Raw genomic sequence first — 21,765 nt, 5'->3', positions numbered from 1 at the left:
CAAGAAGGTGGACATTGCTTGGATGACAGGTTGTAAAAATCCATCCAGGTAGACCGATATCGGCTGGAATAATGATCCCCTTGCCGATATTATCGGTCTACCTGGTGGTTTAGTCGCGTGCTTGTGCACCTTTGGGATGGTGTATAGAATGGGTTTAATAGGATATACCACTGTTAAATATTCTTTGCATGTCTCTGTGATATGTCCTTCACCAACTCCCATAGAAAGAATCTTGTCCACTTGCTTCTTGTATGCTTGGGTAGGGTCAGACTGCAGTTTGGCATAGGTATCTGAATCCGATAGCTGGCGTTGTATCTCAGATCGGTAATCAGTGAGATTCTGTACGACGATTGATCCACCCTTGTCGGATTGTCGAATAATAATGTCCTCATAAGATGACAGTTGTTTTAGTGCTGCTCGTTCAGCTTTGGTCATGTTCCATTGGATGGGAGTCTTATTTGGTAGATTCGCTTGTGAATCAGTTTCTGTGAGCCGTGAGAATGTCTTTAGAGAGGGATTTATGCTGGGAGGGTCAAAAAGAGATTTAGGTTTAAATTTTGTTAGGTGAGGCGGGATACTTGGAGTGTGGGCTTGCGGGGGTGAATTCTTGAAATGCTCACTCAGGCGAATTTTTCTATTAAGTTGGAACAATTCGATTTTATTCTGTAGAGGATCTGCCACTACTGTGGGAATAAATGCAAGGCCTTTTTGTAGGACACTGGTTTCCTCTGTGGTCAGCACCCGTGAGGACAAATTAAACACTATGTCCTCTGTTGTCTTGGTGGTTTTTTGGCTTGCCTTCCTCTGCCTGAGGTTTTGCCTCCCCCTTCTGGTATATTTGGGTTTACCCCAGCTATTTGAGCCCGGGTACGTACCCCTAAAGGGCGGGAACCAGAGGTGTCGCTCCTTTCACCCACGTCGCTCTCACTGCCTGTTGTTATGGTACCATCATTGACTCTGCGGCGATTTCTATATACTTTTCTACGATATGGCGGGCGGGCTTCTTCGCCAGGGTGGGCCCCCGTCAGCCAACTGTAGACCCTTTGAAATTCATAGTCCTGGTCAACCTTAAGGCGTTTTGTTTTTTTAAATTGGACGAGTTCGTCCGTATACTTGTCTATGTCGTTCTTCAGCTACAGGGACCAGTCCTCCGATGTATCGGCCGTTAGCTTAGTCAAGTGAGTTTCCTCATAAGTTTTAAACTTGGTTTTTGCACTCTCATATTCTTTTTTTGGACTTTTTTGGACTCCTCGATAACTAAAAGTAACAAATCAAAAGAACATTTGTTCAATATCGATGTCCATTTGATGCAAAAATCAGCATTGTACCGGCCGATAGTGGGGGTATTTTTAATTCTAAACCCCCGGGGGATTTTTTTATCCCGGTAGTAGTTAGAAAGGGTCAGTCCATGGTAAAAGAAATCTATCTCGCGTTTCTTTAAGTTAAACATACTTTTGAAAATCTCTTTGGGATTCTCCTTACCCTCCAGCAGATTACCCCCATCTAGAAAAAGAATGTCCTCCACCTCCGACTCTGAATAGCTAAATAAAGAGCCTGGTATGAGGGTAACACGCTGTTGAATGTGCTCTGCCATTCTTCCTGGTTCAGTGTAGCTTTTTTTCTTTTTTTATTTGCTGTGCTCCACACTCAATCACGTTCACAGAATAAGGTGCTTGTTTTGTAGAATAAAGTGCTTTAAAAAACCACCAAGACAACAGAGGACATAGTGTTTAATTTGTCCTCACGGGTGCTGACCACAGAGGAAACCAGTGTCCTACAAAAAGGCCTTGCATTTATTCCCACAGTAGTGGCAGATCCTCTACAGAATAAAATCGAATTGTTCCAACTTAATAGAAAAATTCGCCTGAGTGAGCATTTCAAGAATTCACCCCCGCAAGCCCACACTCCAAGTATCCCGCCTCACCTAACAAAATTTAAACCTAAATCTCTTTTTGACCCTCCCAGCATAAATCCCTCTCTAAAGACATTCTCACGGCTCACAGAAACTGATTCATAAGCGAATCTACCAAATAAGACTCCCATCCAATGGAACATGACCAAAGCTGAACGAGCAGCACTAAAACAACTGTCATCTTATGAGGACATTATTATTCGACAATCCGACAAGGGTGGATCAATCGTCGTACAGAATCTCACTGATTACCGATCTGAGATACAACGCCAGCTATCGGATTCAGATACCTATGCCAAACTGCAGTCTGACCCTACCCAAGCATACAAGAAGCAAGTGGACAAGATTCTTTCTATGGGAGTTGGTGAAGGACATATCACAGAGACATGCAAAGAATATTTAACAGTGGTATATCCTATTAAACCCATTCTATACACCATCCCAAAGGTGCACAAGCACGCGACTAAACCACCAGGTAGACCGATAATATCGGCAAGGGGATCATTATTCCAGCCGATATCGGTCTACCTGGATGGATTTTTACAACCTGTCATCCAAGCAATGTCCACCTTCTTGAAGGACACAACAACCTTGTTAAGAGCCCTCACGGATATGGGACAGTTACCTCCTGACTGCCTGTTGATAACAATCGATGTTTGTAATCTCTATACATGCATCCCGCACCAGGCCGGATTACAGGCGGTGCGGAGATTACTTACTAACAACGTGAAATACAAGGGACCAGACCTCGATTTCTTTATGGAATTGTTGGAACTGGTCCTTAGTCGAAACTATTTTTTCTGTGACGGAGCTCATTACCTACAGACAAGGGGCGTGGCGATGGGGTCCAATGTGGCCCCATCGCTAGCCAACGCCTTCATGTATGAGGTAGAGAGAGATGTTTTCTTTAGGGACACTAATATAGCCAGTAAGATCATCAAATACTTTCGCTATATAGATGATGTACTAGTGCTCTGGCAGGGTACCGATTCTGAATTCCGACACGTGATTGACACACATAATGACACGGACAGTCCGGTCAAATTCACGTATACTATAGACCAGAACACAATACATTTTTTGGACGTCCAAATCTCAAGGGATCAGTCAGGTATTAAGACCAGTTTATACAGGAAGCCCACGGACCGCAACAATTTTGTCTTGGCCAGCAGCGCACATCCTACCCACAGTACAAATTCATTACCTTATAGCCAATACTTGCGGGTCTTAAGGATAGTAAGCCAGCAAGAGGAAGCGCTGAAAGAGCTATCCACAATGACAGAAAAATTCATTGAGAGGGGGTACAAACGTGCCGACCTACTCAAGCAGCAGCAGAAGGCTCTTGCAAGAACAAGAGCTGAACTGCTCAATGCAGAAAAAAATCTAGAGAGAAAATCTGACAAATTCATTTGGGTAAATCTTTTTACTAACGAGTCACATAAGAAAATTCAAAAGATCAAAAAACTCTGGCCATTGGTCAAAACGGATCCAGACTTGAACCTGGGTAACAAAGCCCTGATGCCAGCATATAGGAGGGGTAAAAACCTCCGAGATCATCTTGTCAAAACTGACATCACGCACATGGGCAAAACAACGGGAAGCACCTTTCTGGGTAAAACCAGAAAGGGATGCTTCCGCTGCCCCAACTGCACATCGTGCAGCTTTATGCAAACAGGTTCCTCAATAGCACATCCGTATTCTGGTAAAAGATTCCCTATCAATCATTTTTTGACATGTACAACAAAATTTGTCATTTACATTATTTTTTGTCCCTGTTCTCTGGCCTACATCGGCAAAACCGAGAGGCAATTTAAGGAGCGCATGGCGCAGCACCGCTCAGCCATACGCGCAGCCATCAATAAAGGTACTAGTGACCAACCACTTGCCAGACACTACGCGATAGCCCGACACCCTTTGTCGACAGTTAAATACATGATTTTAGATCATGTGCCCCCACTGGTGAGAGGAGGAGATAGAGGCCGCAGGCTCCTACAGCTGGAGACCAAATGGATCTTCAAGATGGGGACCCTGGCGCCCAAAGGTCTCAACGAGCAGTTGGGACTCCATTGGTTTCTTTGAAACCATGGTGCTTGTGTCATCAGATAGCTAATTAACATGACAGCTAGCAACAAGAGTGCTATATAACAAAGAGCAGCCATAAAAAATACATTGGTAAAGAATGCATTCAGTGTTTTGTTTAGTAGAGTGTATAATAAGATAGAGCCAATACAGGGCAAAAATTTTTTTGAAACAGCATGTTAGAGTTTTGCAAAAAAATCTCAATAAGCAGTGAATAATACTTTAGGAAGACATTAGTAATAAGCTTACAGGTATGTCGACAATAAGAGTAGAATAGTACAGGCAGCTGAGTCTGAGTGACAATAATCGTATTTATTTTCAAGTTCTTTAATATTATATGTATCACATTGCCACGATCTACTAATGTATATGACACTTATAACTATCAAATCCGCTGTCAGTTAATGCACTTTTGTTAAGTTTATGCACAGTTATGTGTTTGTTTTTGTGTTGCACCACTGGTTTGTGACAAAAGACAGCGGCACATAGAATGATATAGCAGGTTTAAATGAATCCTCCTCACACTTTTTTTCCTCTGTTTTCAACAAAACTTTATTGTTCCCATATAGCAGGTTTAAATGAAGCCTCCTCACACTTTTTTTTTTCTCTGTTTTCAACAAAACTTTATTGTTCACATACAACACAGACGAGTTGCTGAGGCAACAGTCCCACTGGTAATGATGTCACTGCATGAGCGCCCCCAGCATCACCATGTGACCTCTGTCCCACCTCACAGACTAATGGTGCAGCACTATTTAATGAGGTAAGCACACACTGTCTAACTTATGTAAGCTGTTTTGATAAAAGCCTGAGGGCTGAAACGTCAACTTAACCATTGTCTGGCTATGAGTTGTTTGTTATTGAACCAGTCCCGAGTGACGCAGTCTTCTCCTATTATATATATATATATATATATATATATATATATATATATATATATATATATATATATATATATGAAGAGGAAGAGAAGAAATATGCGGCACTCAGGAGTCTTCATAAAGTTTGGAGAATTTTATTCCAACATGTTTCGAGAGCATAAACTCCCGTCGCAGGTGTCTCGACTGATTAGTGAATGCTGCTGATTGGTGGAGGCACTGTTTGTGATGAATAAAGCTTTGTATGTTTGAACTTGTATTTTATCCCTGACGACGGGAGTTTATGCTCTCGAAACATGTTGGAATAAAATTCTCCAAACTTTATGAAGACTCCTGAGTGCCGCATATTTCTTCTCTTCTATATGGACTTACTGTTCAATGAAGGCAACTGAGCGCTTGGTCTAAGCTGTACCACTGGGAGTGCCGGATCCTGTGAGTTATATATATATATATATATATATATATATATATATACACACACATATATATATATATATATATATATATATATATATATATATATACACACACACATATAGACACACATATATATATATATATATATATATATACATACATACATACATACATAATGTAGCGCAGGTTTGTACCGCAGTACTTCTTTGAGCCTGGGAGGGGACGCGGTGACACTTATGCTGTGCGCGGCAGGCACAGACGGACATTAACGGCGGTGGCAGCGATAACACAGTAACCTGATAATGACAAGCGGCTATAGTCGGGCCGCTTGTCATAGTAAAATATGTCAGTTCGGCGGGCCAGACCAAAGCGTCTCGCGGGCCGCCTGTTGCCCACCTCTGGTATAAAAAGTTCTATAACAGAGCTCAGAAAAGATCGCTATAAGACTTTTGTAGCAGTCACAGCACTGCAGTATGCAGGCCCTCAGTATATTTTGTAGACATGTTGATAAAATATACACTGCTCAAAAAAATAAAGGGAACACTAACATAACACATCCTAGATCTGAATGAATTAAATATTCTTATTAAACACTTTGTTCTTTACATAGTTCAATGTGCTGACAATAAAATCACACAAAAATTATCAATGAAAATCAAACCCATGGAGGTCTGGATTTGGAGTCCCACTCAAAAATAAGGTAGAAAAACACAGTACAGGCTGATCCAACTTTGATGTAATGTCCTTAAAACAAGTCAAAATGTGGCTCATTAGTGTGTGTGACCTCCCTATAATGCCTGGGTATGCTCCTGATGAGGTGGCGGATGGTCTCCTGAGGGATCTCCTCCCAGACCTGGACTAAAGCATCCGCCAACTCCTGGACAGTCTGTGGTGCAATGTGGCGTTGATGGATGGAGCGAGACATAATGTCCCAGATGTGCTCAATTGGATTCAGGTCTGGGGAACGGGCGGGCCAGTCCATAGCATCAATGCCTTTGTCTTGCAGGAACTGCTGACACACTCCAGCCACATGAGGTCTAGCATTATCTTGCATTAGAAGGATCCCAGGGCCAACCGCGCCAGCATATGGTCTCACAACGGATCTGAGGATTTCATCTCGGTACCTAATGGCAGTCAGGCTACCTCTGGCGAGCACATGGAGGGCTGTGCGGTGCCCCTAAGAAATGCCACCCCACACCATTACTAACCCACTGCCAAACCGGTCATGTTGGAAGATGTTGCAGGCAGCAGAACATTCTCCTTGGCAGCTCCAGACTCTATCACGTCTGTTTTGTGCTCAGTGTGAACCTGCTTTCATCTGTGAAGACCACAGGGCGTCAAGGGTGAGTTTGCCAATCTTGGTGTTCTCTGGCAAATTTCAAACCTGTACGGTGTTAGACTGTAAGCACAACCCCCACCTGTGGACATCGGCCCTCATAGAGTCTGTTTCTGACCGTTTGAGTAGACACATGCACATTTGTGGCCTGCTGGCACAAAGGCAGAGGTAGCGGTCCTGCTGCTGGGTTGTTGCCCTCCTACACGTCTCCTGATGTACTGGCCTGTCTCCTGGTAGCGCCTCCATGCTCTGGACACTGACAGACACAGCAAACCTTCTTGCCACAGCTCGCATTAATATGCCATCCTGGATGAGCTGCACTAACTGAGCCACTTGTGTGGGTTGTAGACTCAGTCTCATGCTACCGCTAGAGTCAAAGCTCCGCCAGCTTTCAAAACTGACCAAAACATCGTCCAGAAAGCATAGGAGCTGAGAAGTGGTCTGTGGTCATCACCTGCAGAACAACTCCTTTATTGGGGTTGTCTTGCTAATTGCCTATAATTTCCACCTGTTATCTATTCCATTTGCACAACAGCATGCAAAATTGATGGTCAATCAGTGTTGCTTCCTAAGTGGACAGTTTGATTTCACAGAAGTGTGATTGACTTGGAGTTACATTGTGTTGTTTAAGTGTTCCTTTTATTTTTTTTGAGCAGTGTACAAAAAGATATACTGCTCCGCCGCAAAACGGGGTCAGCTTAAACACTAAAACCAGGGCCGACCATGTCATACTGTCAAAATTCATCATACAGATGGGTCTGTTCCCATCTTTGCAGGGGATGGCGCTGGTGTCGCCAGCCGCCATCCCCCGCCAGCGCCATGGCGATCATGAGAAGGGGACGCGCGCGCACGAGAGGCGCGCGCGCCCCCTTCCGACGGCGCTTCCAAACGTTTCCCCGGGTCCCCGCCGGCTTGCCGGCGGTAACCCGGGGTCCCCGCCGCCTGCCCGCATCCCCCCTAACCCCCCCCTAACCCCGTCCGTCTCCCTGAGGCGGAGACGGACAGGGTTTCCGCCACGCTAGCGACGGAGACTGAGACGCGCGTGCGCGTGAGACGCACGCGCGTCTCAGTCTCCTCGCTGGCGAGGCTGCTGGCGGGTCGCCAGCGCGTACGTTCTGGCGACCCGCCAGCAAGGATGTGCATAGGCACATACTGTACAATGCATGCAGAAAATATTCACAGCGCTGCACTATTTTCACATTTTGTTATGTTACAGCCTTAATTAAGTTAGAATTTTGTGGGAAATAAATTACTTTACACATAACCCCCATAATGACCACGTGGAAATTTTTTTTTTGGTACTTGTGTATTTTGGCGGCGCCCATCGCATCGCATACCATAAGGCATGCAATGGTATGCGATATCGCGCGATATTGTACAATGGCATACAATTTTATAATTGTATGCCATTGTATATGGCATACAATGCGATGCGATTAAACATTGTATAAGCACCCTAATGGGTGCTTACAATGTTAAATGCACCCCCACTATAAATGTGAACCCGAAGCGTGGCGAGCGCAGCGAGCCCGCGAGGGGCGGCGGTACGCGTCCTCCGACCTTTTCATACCCCCACTATCCGCGTCGGCGTGGAGTTGAGAATAGAAAGTGTGGCGAGCGCAGCGAGCCACCGAGCCCGAAGCGTGGTGAGCCCCGCGAGGGGACGCGAACACCTGTGAAGCCCGCAAGGGGACGCGGATACCTGTGAAGGTATCCGCATCCCCTCGCGGGGCTCGCCGCGCTTGCCACACTTTCTATTCTCAACTCCACGCCGACGTGGATAGTGGGGGTATGAAAAGGTCGGAGGCCGCGTACCGCCACCCCTCGCGGGCTCGCTGCGCTCGCCACGTTTCGGGTTCACGTTTATAGTGGGGGGGTGGCGTGGGGGTGCATTTAACATTGTAAGCACCCATTAGAGTGCTTAAAAGCACCCTTTAGGGTGCTTATACAATTTTTTATCGCATAGTGGGCAAAAATCGTGTTGCATCGCATCACATGCCATGCGATGCGATGTACACATCGCGCGATGGAGATCGGGGGCGCCGCCAAAATACACAAGTACCAAAATTTTTGCCAAATTTTTGCAAATTTGTTAAAAATAAATTACCAACAAATCACAGAAGTACACAAGTATTTACAGCCTTTGCTCAATACCTTGTTGAAGCATCTTTGGCAGCCTCAAATATTTTTGAATATGATGCCACAAGCATGGGAAACATATCTCAATGGATGGAGTCGGTGCACAGCCGTTTTCAGATCTCTCCAGAGATGTTCAATCGGATTCGAGTCTGGGCTCTGGTTGGGCAACTCAAGGACATTTACAGAGTTGTCCTGAAACAACTCCTTTTATTTCTTGGCTGTGTGCTTAGGGGCATTGTCCTGATGAAAGATGAACAGTCGCGCCAGTCTGAGATCAAGAGCAGGTTTTCATATGGGATGTCTTTGTACATTGCTGCATTCATCTTTCCCTCTATGCCGACTAATCTCTCAGTTCCTGCTGCTGAAAAACATCCGCACAGCATGATGCTGCCACCACCATGCTTTAATGTAGGGATGGTATTGGCCCGATGATGAGCGGTGGCTGGTTTCCTCCAAGCATTCATGCCAAAGAGTTCAATCTTTGTCTCATCAAACCAAAGAATTTTGTTTCTTATGGTCTGGAGCCCTGGCAAACTCCAGGCAGACTGCCATGTGGTTTTTAACTAAGGAATGACTTCCATCTGGCCACTCTACCATACAGGCCTGATTGCTGCAGAGATGGTTGTCCTCCTGAAAGGTTCTCCTCTCTCCGTAGAACAATGCTGTCTGACAGAGTGAACATTGGGTTCTTGGTTACCTCCCTGACAAGGGCCTTTCTCCCCCGATTGCTCAGTTTAGATGGACAGCCAGCTGTAGGAAGAGTCCTAGTGATTCAAACTTCTTCCATTTATGGATTATGGCGACCACTGTGCTCATGGGACCTTCAAAGAAGCAGATATTTTTCTGTATCCTTCCCCAGATTTGTGCCTCAAGACCATCCAATCTCGGAGGTCTACAGACAATTCCTTTTACTTGGTTTGTGCTCTGAGATGCACTGTCAAGTGTTGGACTTTATATAGACAGGTGTATGCCTTTTCAAATGATGTTCAATCAACTAAATGTACCAAAGGTGGACTAGTTAAGCTGCAGGTACACCATGGGATGATTAGTGGAAACAGGATGCACCTAAGCTAAATTTTGCGCTTCATGGCAAAGGCTGTGTATATGTATGTACATTTATGTGATTTGTTAATTTTTAATTTAAAAAAATTGTAAAAAAATCTCCAAAACACTTTTTCATATTGTCAATATGGGCTATTGTGTGTACAATTTTTAGGAAAATTTTAATTTTGGAATAAGGGTGTAACATAACAAAATGTAGAAAAAGTGAAGCGCTGTTAATACTTTCCGGATGCACTGTATCAACATTGATCATGTCAAATCTGGTTGGTCAGCTGACTGATCTCCCATCGATCCTGGGGTGGTTCTGGCTGTGAAAATTGGTAACCCTAACCCTTGCCCTCAGATCCATGTAGAATGTTGAGATTTCACATGTCGACACCATGAACAATGTCAACATAATAACTGTCACAACTGCGTTCTCAACATTCTTCTAATACCTGCTACCTTGATTTGTGACCTAAGTGTATGGTTAATCTTTAAACACATCCAAGATACATTTTCACTCAATTAAAAACCAAAACAGAGCACCAGAGAGAGAATAAGAATCAAGTTAAAAGGAAATCTGTTTTAAGTGAAGGATTAAAAGAGGCTCTTTACCGTTTTCATTGCATTAGGTCTGTATTCAGGTAGTAGTAGAAACATTAATACTTTTATAATATAGTTCTCATTTATCATAAAACTGGTCTTAAAAAAAGAAAAGCAGCTTTACTCATGCTTTTCCTCATAAATATTGGGGGCAGCATGGACAGTGTAACGGTTAGCATTACTGCCTCACAGCACTGAGGCACTCTAACTGTGCAGAGTTTGTATTGTCTCCCCATGCTCCGGGGTTCTTTGGTTTCCTCTCACAATCCAAAAACATACTGATAGGTTAATTGGCAACCAACAAAATTAACCCTAGATTGTCTGTGTGTGTGTGTGTATATATGGTAGGGAATATAGATTGTAAGCTCCACTGGGACAGGGACTGATGTGAATGTTCAAATATCTGTAAAGCACTGCGGAATATGTGTGCGCTATATAAACAACTGGTAATAAATATAGATGTGCAGGCTCTGATTTACTCTGATTTTCAAAGCAGGATCCTATTGGATATCAACTGTCATGTGATTTGGGATAACTAATAAGATCCTGCTTTGAAATCAGAGTAAATCAGAGCCTGCACATCTCTAGTAATAAATAAATAGGCCAGTCAAAAGTGGACATGGAAATTAGTTTGTGTTCAAGTTGGAGGATTTCCTAGACAACAGCCCTGTTGAGTGATAACTGCTGCTGCATGTGTCCCGGGGAGCCCTCCTTCTCCCCCATAAGTTTCCGGCTCAGGCAGGAAGGCTTCCATCTCCCTGCCTGCCGCCATCCCCTGCGGTGTTCGCAGGGAGCCGGGGACATTTTAAAAGATCCACAGGTGGAGCAGTGGCGTAATTATCATGCAGCAACCTCCGCTGTGGCTTGGAGGAGCCAGCACCGACAGGGGTCTGCAGGGTGCTCTCCCTGACTTGCCTTCTCTTCTGCTGTGCAGGATAAGAGAGGGCGCTGGGGTCACGGAGCTGCACTGAATTATTTCTTTTGTCTCCAGTCCCGTCCTCTCAGGTCTGCTAGAGCTCTCACACACTGGATTAAGGGGTAGTCTGTAAACTATTTGCCACTTTACAAGTGTATTCAAACACTCTTGATTACACTTGTATGGCAAGTAGTTTGCAGACTGTCCCTTACTCGCGTGACTCGTGAGACTTTGCTTACAGGGTGGACTCTCTGGAGCCTGCAGCAGCATGGAGCATAACAGGTGTTTAAGAGGGGGTGAGTGTCACACAGTGTGTGTCCCCTGTTAACTATGCAAAACCCAGATGTCATTGTTTTCATATGCATAGAGATCTATATATTGATAGCTATATAATTTCCCTGTTTCGGCAGATGGGGGGGGGGGGGGGGGGGGAGGGCTACAATTAATTTTGGCAGGGGGGAGAACAATTTATAGTTACGCCACTGCAGTGGAGCTAATTATTTTAATAGTGATACTGAGATCTGTAAAACATGCTCTTAGGGGCTCCGAGGGCTGGAATTGAGAAACAATCAATTGATCGCAGGAGACGGAGCATGTGAAATAGCCCTAAAGAATATCTGCTGCAATGCTATTTCTATATATTTTTATGTAAAGAAAACATACCCACTAGAAGGCCACCATTTGAACCCCCATTAATGGTGATCTTCTGTGCAGAGGAATATCCTTTCTTTATTAAGTAATCAGCTGCACACTGGAGGTCATCAAAACAATTCTGCTTCTTTTCCAAGATACCAGCTGTGAAAAATAAAGACAAACTTAGAATACTTTATACATGAAGTATCTAACTCTATAGTCACATTAACTGTAACTGAGAACCAATGACTACACAAAGTAATGCTTTAAAATATATATTAAAATGAAAGTAGGATTCAAAGAATAATCTATTATCCACATTTTATTGACAGGGAAAAGGAAATTTTAGAGAACAGTGGGGCAGATATATTAAACCTGGTAAAGTGATAAACGGAGGGGTGATACCTGTAAAACACACCAGCCGTTCATCTCTGGCTGGTGTGTTATCACCTTCCACTTTATCACATTACTAGGCTTAATACATATGCCTTAAGTGGTGTACAGGCTCTTCGATTTTGACAGGTTTTCGATTCGATTTTCCTTATAGAAGTCGAATCGAAATCAAACAGTTTTTAAGATGCTTTCGATCCGCATTTAATTTGATGCGCACTCCTGGTTTCTCTATATTGAAAAAAAACCGACTGTGCAGGCAAGGAAATATCGAATTCGATCCAGTAAACTGAATGTGTACAACTGTGCCTTGAATGCACATCGAAATCGATATTGAATGCAAAAGTGCAGATCAACTGTGAAATCGAATGGAATGCAAAGGCCAAATCGAAAGGGGGTGGAATTGGGGAAATCAAAAGCATATCGAATTCAAAGTAAATCGATGAGTCTGTACACACCTTTAATGTCATTTCTTATAAATAACCATTCTAATGGATCACATGTGAAAACAGAGCAGGAATGAAAGGCAAGGCAAGAAGAGAGGCATACTTAATCGTAGCTGAAACAGACAGTTCTATAAACAGAACATCTGAATGGAAATTAGGATATTTTGAGATCATTATGGAATGGAAAGCTCTGCTGATTCCATGGCTGAAAAGCTCAGAACTTCCACTGGCATTGATGTAAGCAAAAAAGTACCTTAATGGAATGGGTCTCCATGGCCAAGCAAGCGCCACTGGTGACTAGTCAAAATATTCTGCTGTTTGTGGTTATCTAAGTGAATTGTGACAGATACTTTGCATTACACAGTAGCTGAAAGCCCAATACTTTGTTTTTCTGACCGTTTCCCATCTCCACCAAAAAGCTACATACTATGAACTATTTCTCTCCTTCCAGGCCTGCAGATAATTGCTGCATAATGACCAGATCTATAAAGGTATTTTTCATTCTGTGTTCTTTCACTAAAAGTTGGATCAGATCATTTTAAATAATGATCATTAATTTAGGAAAACAGTCAATGCATACATTAGGACTATGGTCATGGTTAATCGGGGGCATAAAAGCTAAAGAAAACTATACAGGACTAACCTTTATGCCAGGTTTCACCATATTCTCCTCCACCACGGATGTTGGCAATAGCGAGAATGCCACCTAAGTGCCTTACAAAGATCAGCCTAGACACACTGAAAGAACATTACAAACACAAACATTAATGCAATGTCAAAGTCCAATGATCTTTAATATTGTTTCAATAGAACAGTAGCAATGCCATCCAACATTTTCAGTCCTTCTGATTATTTTGACAAAATCTGTATTTTTTCCCTTCATGGTTCTCTTCCCTCCTGACTGCCCCATCAAATGTGGGTTCCATTATGGGCACAATTCTGCTGTTATCACTGATGTTGAATGGTGGCAGATTATAGTATCAAGGCAGTTACCCCATTTGCTAAATGCCACAAGGTTCACTATGATCTGACTTATCACACACACTGTAGACCTCTGTGTCGTTTTAACATTCGACGCCGCCGCCCCCCACCAGAAATGTGTTCTGATGTATTGTTCTTATGAATGTCATGACCTTATTACTAGGTTTGTGTTTTGATAGAAATCGGATGTCCTTCTAAAAAATGCATAACACCATTTGATTCCGCAAATACAGTATATGAGCAATACTAACCGAGAAGATGTAGATGTATGAAGCAGTGATAAGGGAGGAGAAGTGATAAGGGAGGAGAAGTGATAAAGTACCTGGTACTTTTTCACCCGCCAATCAGTCCCTGACTGTTAAGTAACAGGCTGGGTTTACAAAAGGGACAGTTAGGAGCTGACTGGCCTGTGATAAAAGTACCAGGAACTTTATCACTTCTCCTCCTGAATCCTGAAATCTCCATACTTCCTCTGGCTCAGAATTTCAGATCTTTCTGAACCGGACAACTCCTCTGTGACATGAACAATCAAGAGAGGTGACACAAATACATGTATTATGCCACGCATCTCAGACTATTTGCAAGGATTACCATACTTCAAGTATTTGACAGGGCGATCTGGCAGGAGATAAAGGGATTTGTGGGTCTAAAGAAAACAAACAATGAAAATGTACTAAATGAGCTCAAAAAGCGACTAGCTCAACTTTACCACTGAGATGAGGTATTTCTTGGAACATTAATGTTTAGTGGAGGATGCTGAATACAGCTTGTGTTTAGGATGATCGACAGGTGTGCATTGACGCTTGAGCTCAGACTGCTGCATTAAGTAATATGATCTAGCAGAGTGTAGTGCTGCATCATAATCGGCTATATATGTGCATTTACCATTCAGCAGTCGAAGCTTAGGGCAAAAATTCAGTCTATAGAAAATAATCGCTGCAATTCTGCTTGGCTGCTGAAATGTACTAGTATAGCACTGATGACAAAGTGGTGTAATTTGCTATATCACTACCCCTTGCTATAATAGGACTACATCTAGTACCAATAAAATAACAAGATTAAATTCATTTAAGAACATCTTTATTACATTCAATCTTTGTCACATACTTGTCCAAAATGTCCTATTTTTTAAGTAGTTAGGCAAATGTACAGTATGAGTACATTTTAGATGAGTGTGCTGAGATTCTGATGGCTGCTTATTATAGCTACAGTGTGTGGTCACTGTGTTGCATGTGATTGAGGTCAAGACTGGAGGAACTGACATGAGCAGAATCAAAAACAGCAGGGACTGGTCATGTGACGGCCCATTTAATTTGATGCAGGATAAATAAGTACCCTCATATGTGCAAGGGACAGTGTGAAAAAGTGACAATTACATGCAGTCAGCTAAAGTGTCAACAGTGTAATGTCAACAGCGCAAACCAGATGCTGTAGTAATGCGATTTAAAGTATTTTAGCTTTATCATTTTAAACATGATGTGTTACCATCAGTTATAATGCTGAGACAGCAGGCTTTACATTTTATTATTACTGAGCCGGTATTGTCCATTTCACATAGAAGTGGACAAAACCAACTGAGTGGACAACAATTCATAGTGAATCCATATGAAATTAAATACCTATATCAAACTTACACATTATACAGTTATGATTAATAAAAATAATGTACAGTACTTCTCTCATACAGCATGCACTATTTGATGTTCCACTGTGCACTTGAAAAATGTAGTTCTAAAATTATATAATTAAATCCCATTCTAAGGGGTCTGTATGGATGAAATATAGAGTGACTAAGAAAATAGATGGATACCAGCTTAAATAGAGGGCAGCACGCAGCACCCCAACCCTGAGAAAGTGATGAATGTGTATAAAAATATCCCGTAGATACTGTGTGCTCCTGTGCCAAGACACCCAAGGAGTATTTACATAAAACCATATACACTTCTCACAAGGACACAAAATAAGCCATGACAAAGTATAGATGTGCCATTAGTCCGTGACATGGCATAACATGTTCCATTTGAGAAATGGAAAACTACACACAAATTAATCAATCAGTACTGTACCTATAAAAACTGCCACTCACATTGAAAGCCATGGGCTGGTGTATAGAATTTTGCCTCTACGGTCATGTTAGTATACAGACAACTGAGACCTTCTTACCCCTTTTCCACTAAAAACCGAAGTCTGACCCATGTAATTTAACAGGAGTTGCAAGCTGTGTCACAGTTATGGCACTTCAAGTGTAGTCATTCCCTGACGGGTGTGGTATATTACCCAGACAGTCGGGATTCCGACAGTCATTACTCAGATGTCGGAATCCCGACTGCACAGCGTGGGGAGCGCAATGAAACCCCTTGCGGGCTCCCCAAGAGGGAGCAATCGGGATTCGGACGTCGGAATCCTGACTGTCGGGGAGCCGTCCGGAACCCTTCCCTGACAGCTACATACTATTTTGTGTCTCATAGTCTTAATGATTAATGGTAAAGCACAGTGATACAGTAGTTACAATACGGTAATAAGTTCAACATATTGACTTTCTAGGTCTTTGTGGGTTCCCCTCTAGGTGCTTCAGTTTCCAGTGTGAGCATGTGTTCGTTTGTCAGGGTATTTAGACTGTAAGCTACAATGGCGCCGGTACGGATGTAAATGACAATTCTCTCATTAAAACACTGTATAGCTGGTATCACCACATTAATAACAATACTGACAATACCATTCACTTAAACAGAACAAAATATGCCCTATTTGTATTAACATACAGTAACATATTAATTTATATGGAGGTGATACTACTAACTATTTATTATGGGACCAGCAATTGTAGTGCAAGTACTTGTGACATTACAAGTGATAGCTGCAAAACTGCAAGTTGCCAGCGCATACTAACAGTCATTGTTGGTGCATGCTAGCACTCGTAATGCGGAATGTGTGGACACAGCATTTTTCCATTTCAACCCTGGTATGCTTAGGTTACCTGTACCTGTGTTATTTAGGATTTCAGGCTTGCGTATATTCTCTGGATTATTTTGAGTGTTTCCCTCCTAGAGGAGTGAGCCCAAAAGGGAATATACATTCACTACGGGGGGGAATTATTACTTGGCATACACTGGGGAACAATGAAACACCTACAGTATGTGGTTTCAGATGCTCTCTGATAACTTGGAGTTGGATACAGATTACCATTGTTTGCAAAACTCTTACCTGTAGCTAGGTGTGATAGATATGTTGAAGCCGCCATAGCCATACAGAAAGGCAGGGTGAGATCCGTCCAATTTAATGCCCTTTTTATGTACAATAAACATTGGTATCTTGGTCCCATCTTTGCTAGGGTAAAACGCCTATGACACAAATAAAGGAATGTCTTATTCACTGTACATATGCACAACGAAAAAAATGCAATCTAAAATTCAAAAAACAGATATAAAATGACAATAATGTGAAGAGTTATAGTAGCATTACCACCATACATATTTGCTTTTACATTGTTCTGTACCTTTTTTTTAACGAACTTTACAACATAGGTGTTTCTGCTGCCTGTCAATCAGGCAGTGAGTGCCCCGGCGAAGGAAAAATTAGCTAAAGGCGCTCGTGAGAGTCTGCATATGCACTAACATCTATGTGCCTGTGCAGTACCCCACAATTGTAGACAAATTTGCTGCTCAACAAGCAGGTCTGAATAGGCCCCTAAGTCCAGGTTTTCTTTATCACCCTCCATCACTCAGTCCACCTAATTATTTATTTTGCCCCCTGCTCTCACCTCTATGCTTCCCCCAGGAATCCTCTGCCTCTTCCTTCCACCCTCTGCTTACCTTTCCCTCCTCTCCGGTTACCCCACTTTCATTCACTTCTCCCCCACCATGGCGCTATTAGCCCATCACTAAGCACTTCACACTCCCTCTTTTCCCGGTCACCTCTATCCACATCACTCTAAACTCCCACCCTGCTTCCACCCAGAAAAACGTGTACACACTAGCAGTCTATGACAAACATTTTGAACCCTTGAGATAGGTACATATTTTGAAGCTAAAACATGTAGAACTTTTATAGTAAACTGACATAGTAACCTGATAATAAGACTATTTACTGTAACTTCAATTCCAGGAAATGAACAACAGTCTACTCTTAATTTTATGAATCTACGTTTCAACAATTTTTTTTATTAACCAACTTGAATCAAGACCAATAACATCTTGAAGGAGATCATGTACATCATGCAGTGTTGAAGCCTTGGGTGTGAAAAACTCCTGCAAGTCACTGCGAGCTAATTATACGGAAAGAAAACCTCAAGAGAGTCTAAAAAAAAACCCTATCTGCCATGCTCTGCTCTTGTTCAAGATCACTCATTACATACAGAGGAAAGCCTGTACTTGCTTTGTCCTTGTATAAAACAAGTCCTAAGCAAAGCGGAGAAAGAATCTATTATCAAAGAAACCTTCAGTTTACTTAAACATGCTACACTTTTGTATGGGGCAGCTGCTTACACTGTCTCTTTCAAGACATCTCTTAATAGATGGCTTGTTTTATTTACACGCCTTGAAATATGCTACCTTTTTCTGTTATGATCACATGATCAAGAGGCCTAAAGAAAAGCAGAGATCCAATTAAACATGAGCAGTTACATTGTATAATGGTATAGTTATCACAATCAGCATTTTAAATCCATCCATAGCACATCTATGGATATTTAATACACGCGGTAGCCCCCCCCCCCCCCCTCCGTGAAAATTGCAGTTTTTTTTCTAGATTTCTTCAGGTTCCTACAGGACATTCTCATTCTAGAATTCTTGATGTACAGTATGAAAGGAAGTTACTCTGAAGTGTTTAAGAGAAATCATTTGCTCAAAAACATGTACTTCATTTACAATGTGAGCAATTTATTGTACTTTAAAAATGTTAGTCACTAAAGAAGCCTTAAAGTTTAATTCTAATTATGTCTATTTCCTTTTCAATGGAAGTTGAAATTTATTTAATACATGAATGTAATTAATAATTCAACTACAATTAGAAAGGGAACGGCTTTAACCTGCAAAAATAGTAGTAACTTCTATTTCTACATAAAACATTAATTAAAAACATAGTGAGACACTGACAACTACAAGTTTCTGCAGTAATAATCGCCTGGGTGAAATTTTCTGCTGCATAATATTTCACAATTCATTGCTTAAATATAAAAGTTCTGTAGTCCCTGTGGATGCTGAACACCACATTGATTAATTCTGCACAATGCTCAGCTCCTAGTAATTAAAAAACACTAGTAAGCCCAGCACATGAGTCACAGAAGTTGTTGATAATCCTCTGCTCAACATCACTGTTTACTTTGGCCCAACTATTTTTGATTTAATGCGGATTATAAATGATCACACAATGAATGATTACACCGATTTACAATGAAGGATGTATTTTTATCAATAGGAACACAGAACACACACAAATAATCATATGTACAATTACTAGGTAAACAAAAAACTGAGTATATGTCAGATAGAATACTTGTCCAACAGGCAGCCATTTTATCAGACAGCTTGACACCCAGCAGATGATATGGGCATATACAATCAGATATTTTCCTGTGTATAGCCACACAATATCTGCTTTCCTCTCCGGGAGAGAAGACATTTCCCTGTTCTACATATAAAAAGAAAAGGGGGGGGGGGTGGTTAGAGGAAGACATTGGGGGTCAGCTGTGGCAGAGCATACACTGCCTGACTGCGGTTGACTTGTACAATAAAAGAAAATTCACAATATTCACAATTTAATATTCTCAGAGTGGGAGCAGTGAATGGTAAGCTGACGCATTTCATCTCCAAGAGAAATCTTCAGGGGATAATCTCAAAGTGCAACCTGTGCAATAATATCAAGGAATAAGGCGGTCAGTTATTTTCTTGCTTCCTTTCAAAATCTGCACTGGTTTAGGAAGACTATGATACCGTTAACTTGTAGGAGATAATTATAGGCTGCAACTTGCCAGCTGTGGAAGCATGATGCCCTCCAATTGTGATACACACACTTCTCCACAACAAGTAAATTCTGAAAAGTTGGATGTCTTTGTGAAGTACTGTGAATGCCAATTTTTAGAGGAGTTGATAATGGTATTTGTTACATTTCCTGCCCACGTGGGCTCATTTATGTGGACAAAAATTAGTCCCAATTCAAGGAGAGGCTCGTGACCAGCCTTCAATCAGACCGCCCTTGATCCGGTAAGCTCACTGTCAGTCATGTGATCAGGGCATATACGCCCTCAACCACCCGGTGACTGGGCCTAAGGGGGACGTCATCCTGCGCCGCCTAAGACGACCCGGGTCACGTGACGTGCACGTGCCTGTTGCTAGGCAGCACTACAGACGCGGCTGTGGATGCTAGTGGGGGTTCCGCTGATCGGGTTTCCGATACCGGCAATCGGAGCCTGACGGCGGAGGCTCCAGCGGCGTCCACAGCCACCCTGGTAAGCAGCTTTCATCTCCTTATATAAATTGAGTAGATTGTTTGCCTTGCTCTCATTCCACGCAGCCTATTTCCGGGTTATGTGACCCTCTGACCTAATAGATTGCATATATTATTATTTATCTTTGAAAAAGATGTTTATTGTGAACAAAATATATGCATTTTACTATATACTGCCTCATATATATTTAAGACATTTAATCTGTATATATTATTACAGACGGTTCTCAGCTTCGCAATGTTTTTTAGTTTGACAATTACACCAAGGCGAATCATTTAGATAATTAGTCTCTTGGTATATATAATATGAGCATTGAGCTCTCATTTGGACACTTGCTCCTGAGGAAGCCGGATGCACAACTTTCCGGGGAAACGCGTTGAGCTCCTCTAAATCTGTTTGCTGACACCATCTTTGAAAATCTAGTGACCTGTCCAATCCACCCACAGACGTCCCTCGCCATTAACATCTGGACCAATTTCATTTGGGATAATTGCATGATCCCTAATTCTTCCAGCAAAGTAAGAGGAGGACTGTACAAAGTGGGAACCTTGAGTTCTTGAAAACATAGGGAAATCCAGGACTATCACGTCACTTTCGTCTGGATACATCCAAATATCGACCAGACCAATCAGAATGGTAATATAAACCACTGTCAGCAATATATGACATACCATTAAGTTCATAATATCCCGGTGATATAGGTTTTAAACAATGCAAATTGGACTCTCAGTCTAATGATTTACGTACTAATTACATTAGATTGTTATATATTATATTTTATTTTTGTTTTTATTAATTATTAAAATTGTTATATTTTCTGAGAACCGTCTGATCCATTTATTGGTAAAGCCCACACACGATCAAATAATTTGACAATGTAGACTCATTGATCATATCCTAACATCTATTCATGGAGGTGATACAGCGAAACATATATTACAATGAAAATCCTGATGTATTCATCATTTGGATGCATTAACACTGCTGGGACTTAAAAAGGCCCAGGGGTTACAGTGTAACCTCCTTGGGCATGATTGTCTGTTATGCTGTGTCTGAATATGATATAATAATGTATTTGAAGGTGCCTTTTATGATATTTGATTATACAATGCATTTGGCTGCTTGGCTCACTTGCGTTTGTATGCGTTAGTGTAATACAGGCACCTGATGTGAAGAGGTTTCCGGTCAACACCATGGACTGTAGGTTCTGCTGATACACTGTCTTCTGTTTTGGCCCTATATTTCCTACCGCATGTACAAGAACATACCTTCATTATAGGGATCATTTTTGCTCAGTGTGAGCTGTCAGTTAACCTACCAGAATATTTTTGGATTGTGGGAGGAAACTAGAGTACCCTGAGAAAACACATGCAAACGCAGGGAGAATATACAAACTCCGCACAGTTAGGGCCATGGTGGGAATAGAACCCATGACCTCAGTGCTGTGAGGCAGTAATGCTAACCATTACACCATCCATGCTGGCTTGCTTACTATACCAAATATAATTAGGGCATGATTTTAATTTCAATCTTTTTCTTTAAATTT

General features: G+C 42.0%; 1 protein-coding gene across 2 annotated transcripts in view; it reads right to left on the bottom strand.

The window, feature by feature from the left end:
* PREP (prolyl endopeptidase) overlaps positions 1 to 21,765 on the bottom strand; it is a 141,948-nt gene that overhangs the window by 8,227 nt on the left and 111,956 nt on the right. For both annotated transcript variants that reach the window (XM_083176964.1, XM_083176963.1), the window contains 3 exons: positions 16,979 to 17,115; positions 13,437 to 13,531; positions 11,988 to 12,119 (listed from right to left, as the gene is read on the bottom strand). In XM_083176964.1, coding sequence (XP_083033090.1) covers positions 11,988 to 12,119; positions 13,437 to 13,531; positions 16,979 to 17,115 — 364 coding nt within the window. The remainder of the gene's footprint in view (positions 1 to 11,987; positions 12,120 to 13,436; positions 13,532 to 16,978; positions 17,116 to 21,765) is intronic.

The sequence above is a fragment of the Crinia signifera genome, chromosome 3 (assembly GCF_055691185.1).
Source record: "Crinia signifera chromosome 3, ASM5569118v1, whole genome shotgun sequence".
Lineage (NCBI taxonomy): Eukaryota > Metazoa > Chordata > Amphibia > Anura > Myobatrachidae > Crinia > Crinia signifera.
The sequence above is the reverse complement of the archived record's forward strand: the minus strand, read 5'-3'. Positions and strand labels throughout refer to the sequence as shown.